Source organism: Chenopodium album, chromosome 6 (assembly GCF_948465745.1).
Source record: "Chenopodium album chromosome 6, dcCheAlbu1.1, whole genome shotgun sequence".
Lineage (NCBI taxonomy): Eukaryota > Viridiplantae > Streptophyta > Magnoliopsida > Caryophyllales > Amaranthaceae > Chenopodium > Chenopodium album.
This window is the reverse complement of record NC_137839.1, coordinates 26435906-26442743: the sequence shown is the minus strand read 5'-3', so window position 1 is coordinate 26442743 and position 6838 is coordinate 26435906. Positions and strand designations below refer to the sequence as shown.

Sequence of the window (6838 nt, the reverse complement as noted above, 5' to 3'; positions counted from 1 at the left end):
AGTTAAATGAATTTATCCAACCTTATTTGAACTTGTGAGAAATAACTTGAAGTGGAAATGAAGTAAACAAAACAAGATCTAAATTAGCCCTTTTATGACAATTTTTGTATACCTGAAAACAGGTTTTATCACACAATACATTGGTACTACTACTGTTGCACTTTATTTTCTCTGAAAGCTGGAACTTAAAGACCTTTAACTAGAAACACGATTGCTGATTAAATTCTGCAAATGATGCACGGCTCCAATTAATTTGCTATATAAATTTCCAGAATGTTATATGTTCACTGTTTTCTAACCTTCATCACATAGCTTGACATATATGAATTCAAATCACATCCAGATGCAGCATGTCTGACGGTCGCAGACTGTTAGCATTGAGATCAAGAAGACATAAAAATCAATGAACAGAAGAGAAGAAATGGGCAAAAGGAAGAAAAGTCAATGTAAGTTGAAGTTTTAATTCATATGTAATGATCAAAATCTAGATGTATGGATACTTGGATAGTATCCCATAAAACTTTCAGATGACCCAGATCATGGGAACAATGGTGCTCTATATAGAAACAACTCCTATGTATGTACAGCCTCAGTATTCTACTATCGGTGCAGCTAACGAAACAATTCCTCATACATCTACCAACTATGAACAAAAAAATAAGCATAAAAGAATCATACACCAGCACTTTGCTGTGTATATTGAAGGAACAAATGATGTGCATCTACTACTGCTTGGATTGGCTATGGCTACCACAAGTCCACAACGGACATTTACATTTATCTTGTTCGTTCTTGAAGCAACTTCAGTCCCATATATCTGGCAAAGAAATAGACACTATAGTCGTTAAGAACATCACATACTAGTACAGAATCTATAAGCTTTATTAATTAGTTTACAGCCACTTCACGTACCTGCCAAGCATCAAAAGGGTGGCTTGAGGATTAGTTCCTGGAGACACTGTTAATATTGAGCCATCAATGATTCTGAGCGCATTGACACCAATCACCCGAAGATCAGTGTCCACAACCTTCCCAACGACGCAGCCACCATGGTAATGCCATATAGTGCTCACAGTCCGGCGACAAAATTCACCCATTAGTGTGTCATCTGATTGGTCTGTGGGTAGTGCAGGTCCCAGAAATCTGAAGTCTCTACCTCCGGCCCATGTAAACTTAAAATCTTCCATGGACCTGGTTCTTAGAATATCCCCTATCTTACGCATGCCAACTATGCACAAATCCAGGTCTTTTGGGTCACTAAAATAGTTAAACCTGATGCTTGGATTGAGCCTAACATCAGTGGATGCTAGCCGAAGTGAACCAGATGAAACTGGACCAGAAATTTTCTCCATGATTGTGGCCACAGTAAGATAAAGAGGAGAAGATGGTGACCGTGCAAAAGCAGGATGGGTAAGGGCAGCAAAGGGGATTACATTTGATGCAGCTTCCAGGTACGCTCCTGATTCAGTGATGCCCACAACTTGAATAAGTGAATGTTCTAAAGGTGTTGGAGGCACAATTGATATTCCATTTCTTGGGTTGTCATAGAGAAATTGGCCCACATACGGTGAATGATGGGAAACTGGAATACCCCATGATGACAGGTATGGCCTTGAACCGATTCCACTGAGTAAAAGAAGCTGAGGACTCCCAATGGCTCCAGCTGAAAGAATAACCTCACCCTGACCACGCACCATTGCATGATGGTAATGCCCCCGTGTATCACGGTACACCACTCCGATTGCTGACAATTTTGAGCTGTCAGCTGGAGAAGATGTGGCAAGTATAATCCTCTCTACATTTGCATGGACAGCTACCTTTATATTTGAAGCTGTTCCATAATTCAAAAGGTCTGCAGCACTATGCCTTCGGCCAGAGCTATCGAATGTGGATCCACCAATTTTTGTTCCTAAAACATGTTCCAAACTGAAATCATTATATGGACTCACCCCAGCTTCCAACAGACCATCTCTTACAGAAGATTGCCAACTTCTTAAGTCAGGTCTGAACACAATAGCATTCTCCACCCATTCATACGACTGGTTCACCATTCTCAAATCCCAAGAAAGGCCAGATTTGGCATAGAACTCTTGATCAGCTCTGCAGTAAAATCCAGCATTTATAACACTGCTTCCACCAAGAACCCGGCCACGAGTATTGGGCACACCCTCCTCTGAAGTAAATGCTTGTGCAGGAGAATCAAATGTATCGATCTCCAAAATAGTGGCCAAGAAGCCTTCTTGGGTCATCAAGTTTGGAATCCCATATGGCACTCCTCCTCTTTCCAGCAGCAGTACCTTATAATTCTGTGACAAGGTAGCTGCCAATGGACATCCAGCTGTTCCACCTCCAACAATGATATAATCATAATAATCTTCCACAGGGAATTCTGTAGCATTTGCAGTAAATCGAATATAGGCAGGAGCTACAGGGGACGATAAATTTGCATCAGAAAATTATGTACTGAAAGACCACAAAACCCTTTTCCATTGTAAGAATTATGCATACAAGCACTCAAAAATGTTATACGAATCTCTGATGAAAGTACTCAAGAAATGTACTAAAAAAGTATAGCATACTACACAAGTACACAGCATAACAAATTGGCTAATTGAATGTCTTCATTATTCAGCTAAATGCAAATTGTTAAGGGCTTGTTTGGCATTGTTTTTTGTTTTGAGTTTTCAGTTTTTTTGAAAAGAAAAAACCAAAAACAAGAAACAAGAAAAATGTGTTTTCACTTTTCTGTTGTCAGTTTTCAAAATTAGCATGATTTTAATAAGTTTGACTAGTTTTTTATTCATTATATGACATACATCATACACTTTTAAAATACAAAAAACCAAAAAACTGAAAACCGCAACAATGCCAAACGAACCCTAAGCATTAAGTTTCTCGGTTTCTTTGTACAAGTTGTTGACAGGAAAAGGATGATCATATCTAACTCTATATGCATATCTTTATACATAGCAATGACTGCTTAGTCATTCCATCAATCTACCCTCCTAGTCCAGTTATGTTTTAGCATATACTCTAATGGACAGGCCAATTGATAACAGAATAATCGAAAAATGTAAGCTCAGAACATTATCTGATGTGACCGCAATTAAAATTTCACACAACAGACTGTAATTAATCGGTAAATAATTAGATATCTAAATCAAGGAGGAAACTGAGTTAGAAACTAAGATTATGGCTTGTAAGCCCATTCTGCTGTTAGGGTCAGATTTCTGAACCATCCAATAGTTTTTCCCATACATTTTAAAATTGTTAATCAGATCAATTGAAGTAAACTGCAAAAGAAATTGGCTAAAATTGCACAGAAAGTTAAACCTCTGTTAGTATATCAGAACTTTCGTACACTTTTTTCACAATCTTCATGACACTAAAACTTAATATTTTTCCAAAATCGAAAACTACACAATCAGTGATAAATTATAATTGCTGAATAATACGAAGTAATGATTACTTTTCTCCACAATTGTCATGTGGACAAACACTAATCTACCAATAGACCAAAAACCAAAACCTGAATTTTTTTAGAATTATGATTACCAAGCATATAAATAAGCAACATAACAGCTCGTTATAAGTCCTGAATTATACATGTTTCAATGTAATGCATCAACTACAACACTTAAACTAATTATAGCAAGCTAATACAGTAAGAAAATCGACAAAATTACTGAAAAATCTGAAAGCATAACAAGAATACCCAAGAAAAAGGGTACCCAAAATTGAAACCTAGAAATCTTGGAAACAAAAGAGTTTTTTCAGAAGCATTTCATCGAAAAGGTAGGGTGCATAAGCAAAATGGTGAAATTAAGGCATAAGCTGAGAATTTCAAAACATACCCTCTTGAGGTTGTGCACTGCTACACCCAAACAAAGTAAGGAAGATCAAAATTACGAGCAATCTACTGAAAATTTCGCCATAATACAATCTGGGTATCTCCAATTCCGCCATTTTCTTGTGAAATTCCTCAATTTCTTGGTGTTTTCTTGAAGAAGCGAGAAATGGGTATTAAAGAAAACGAATATGGGTACCCCAAATACGCAGCTATGGAGTTGCAGAGGTCAGTGAGAGAGAGAGAGAGAATGGGAAGAAAGAGGGAGAAAGAGGGAGAAGGAGGTAGTGGGTGTCGCTAGAAATTCGGTTAGAAATTGGTTTTGGTGTAAGATTTTATAATGATTATCAAAAGAATTTTGTAATCTTAACCGTCTTTCGCATCATTGGTTTGTCTGTTTCTGTGCAATTAACCCGCGTTTTATAAGTGTTTTGAACTTCGTAGATTCTCCTTTGTTTTTTTTGGTTGTGAATGCCTGAATGGGGTCAATGGGTCATTCACCTAGTGAGGCCAGCATATGCCACAACACGACACGACACAACTCGACCTGACATATAATAAAGGGGGAGCCCAAATTTCTTAATTAAGAAAAGGATCTTTCATATTAACAATAAATGTAAATTAAAGCTTACCAATGTTATTTTTTTTTTATTTTTTTTTTATTTTTTTAAAAAACCCACACGGGGCACACTAAATAGATAAATCAGACGAAGCTAGTTCAACAATACAAGGAGGGATCTCACCATCCAAAACACGATAGCCAACCACCCAAGGTTGATAGTGGGCTAACGAATGAGCCACCTTATTACCTCCTCGTTTAACAAACTCCCAAGAAACAGAAATAAAGCTATTACATAAATCTAAAATGTCATCAAGAATTAAATGAAAATGACTAGCTCCCTTCGTCTGATCTCGCAACGATCTGATAACAGTCAAGCAATCACTCTCAACTATTACCTCCTGCAAACCCAAGCTCCTTGATATGTCCAATTTATATAGTGTTTTACCCCCGTCCCTTGGTCATAATTAGTGGTGTTTTTAGCTCTTTAGAGCTACTTTTATTACTAATTAGTGTTTTCAAGTGTTTTTGTAGTTTTGCTTGAGTTTTGTAGGAAATTGCACATTTGGAGCGTTTTACGGGTTTTTCATGAAGCAACTACGAGCATTAGGAGGACACGACCATCTTTGAAGCCCAAGACCGGTTAAAGCCGGTGATTAAGGGCTCGGTATGTGATACCGGGGCAATTGGATCGAGTATTCAAGACCCGAAGAGGAAATCCGGATTGGGCCGAAGAATCGAGCCCAATCGAAGTCCAAGCCTCGAAGAAGAAGCTGGGCCCGATCGGGCAAGCTTGCGCCCGATCGGGCGGGCGCGTACAAGAAGCATCAGCAAGAAGGTGCGCCCGATCGGGTGAGCGTAAGCTCGATCGGGCGCGGCGCACCAGGAAGAGCGAGGGAAAAAAGGCGGGCGCGATCGGGTGGCCCTTCGCCCAATCGTGCGCGTGTTTTTAGAAGACCTGATTGTCGAGATTTTTAGTTTTCAATTAGGATTTGTTTTAGGGATGTTTAAGTACGATTTTTGGACGTAATTTTGATTATCTTCTCTTTTAGATTTTCTCTCTCTACTTAGAATATTTTCTCTCTCTAAAATTCTCTCAACTTTGTTCTTAACTCCATTCCTTAATCCTGATTTCTTTTGGTAACAATTTCATCTCTTTTAATTTTAGTTATTTTATTTAATTCTTTCATCATGTCTTGCTTTATAGTTTTGATTAGTTTAGATTTAATTATGTTTGAGTAGTTTTATTTCTAGGGTTATGGGGATCTAATAAATAATATGAAGGGGTAATTTGTGATTGTTGATTATTAATGCTTGATTAATTTACTATTGATTGATTTAATGCTATGCAATTAGGTTTGACCAGATTTAATTATATGAGTTTAGCAATATTAATTCGAGATTCGACAGATGAGAATTGATGTTTAGGCTTAGTTTCAACAGGCGGACTAATTTATAAATGGTTAAGTCGAGATTCGAGAGATAAGATTTAATACCGGTAAATTAAATCTGTGATTATAATACGTAGCGAAAGCCCTTTATAATCTGATTGATTGATGCTTGATGATTGCTTATTATGATTTGCCCTGGAATATTGTTTATTAGTGAACCTATGCCCTAGGTTTTCCCTTCGTTGATTTATATCCCTTTTTATTCCCTTCTTACTTTTACCTTTATTAGTTTAATTACTCTTACAACAAATTTGGTTACTTGATAATCTAGATTGTTTCTAATTAATTAGGAATAAATTGATCTGTTTCCCTGTGGTTTGACCCTTCTTCCCTATCTACATAGTTAGTGGATTTAGGTTTCATTTTTTATTAGGTGAATACCACTTAAGCCTGTCAAATTTTGGCGCCGTTGCCGGGGAAACGGTCTTATTTTTATTCTCTAATTTTTTTTGTAGTCTAGATTATCCCCTCTTGTCTCAGAGAACGTTAGTTCTTTGAGGCAATTCTCATATTTGTCTTTTAGTTCCTTGTTTATGCCCAGGTGTTCCAGATCAGGTTACATTCCATTCGATCTTGAGATCGAGCGCTCGTTCCATAGGCAAAGGAATCTTTATAGACAAATTCTGGCGGGTTCTAAGGAAGATAACAATCGAAGAGACCCTCCCTCTGATTCTAGTGACACAGAAATTCTTTCAGATTCAGAATCAGAGATGACGGCCCAAAAGAAGCTCAGTGACTACTCGCAACCGAAGCTCACAGATTTTCCGCACCTTACTCCCACTATGGCTCTTGATGGAGTTAAATTCGAAATCAAGCCCCAATTTATCACTATGATAGAGAGGAAGCAATTCAGTGGAGCTAAGGGTGAAGATCCTAATCTTCACATTGCAGATTTCTGCCAATATTGTAACACCATTAGACAAGCCGGGGCCACGCAGGACCAAATCAGGGAGATTCTTTTTCCCTTTTCATTATGTGGAA

The 6838-nt window shown here is 37.8% G+C and overlaps 1 protein-coding gene across 1 annotated transcript; it reads right to left on the bottom strand.

Moving 5' to 3' along the window:
* Positions 1–447: 447 nt before the first annotated feature.
* Positions 448–4101, bottom strand: LOC145634770 ((R)-mandelonitrile lyase-like). The gene is made up of 3 exons (XM_081686153.1): positions 3855–4101; positions 913–2425; positions 448–817 (listed from the first exon to the last, which is right to left on the bottom strand). Exons 1-3 carry the CDS (start codon positions 3964–3966, stop codon positions 778–780), a joined length of 1665 nt encoding a protein of 554 aa, XP_081542279.1. The 5' UTR covers positions 3967–4101; the 3' UTR covers positions 448–777.
* Between the last annotated feature and the right edge of the window lie 2737 nt (positions 4102–6838).

What these genes read in the sequence shown, in the direction of transcription:
- LOC145634770 (XM_081686153.1), bottom strand. Translation starts at nt 3,966, where the DNA reads ATGGCGGAATTGGAGATACCCAGATTGTATTATGGCGAAATTTTCAGT. An exon ending in CAGTGCACAACCTCAAGAGG is followed by an intron (nt 2,426 to 3,854) that starts GTATGTTTTGAA and finishes CGTCCCCTGTAG; the next exon opens with CTCCTGCCTATATTCGATTT. An exon ending in ACCCTTTTGATGCTTGGCAG is followed by an intron (nt 818 to 912) that starts GTACGTGAAGTG and finishes TTTCTTTGCCAG; the next exon opens with ATATATGGGACTGAAGTTGC.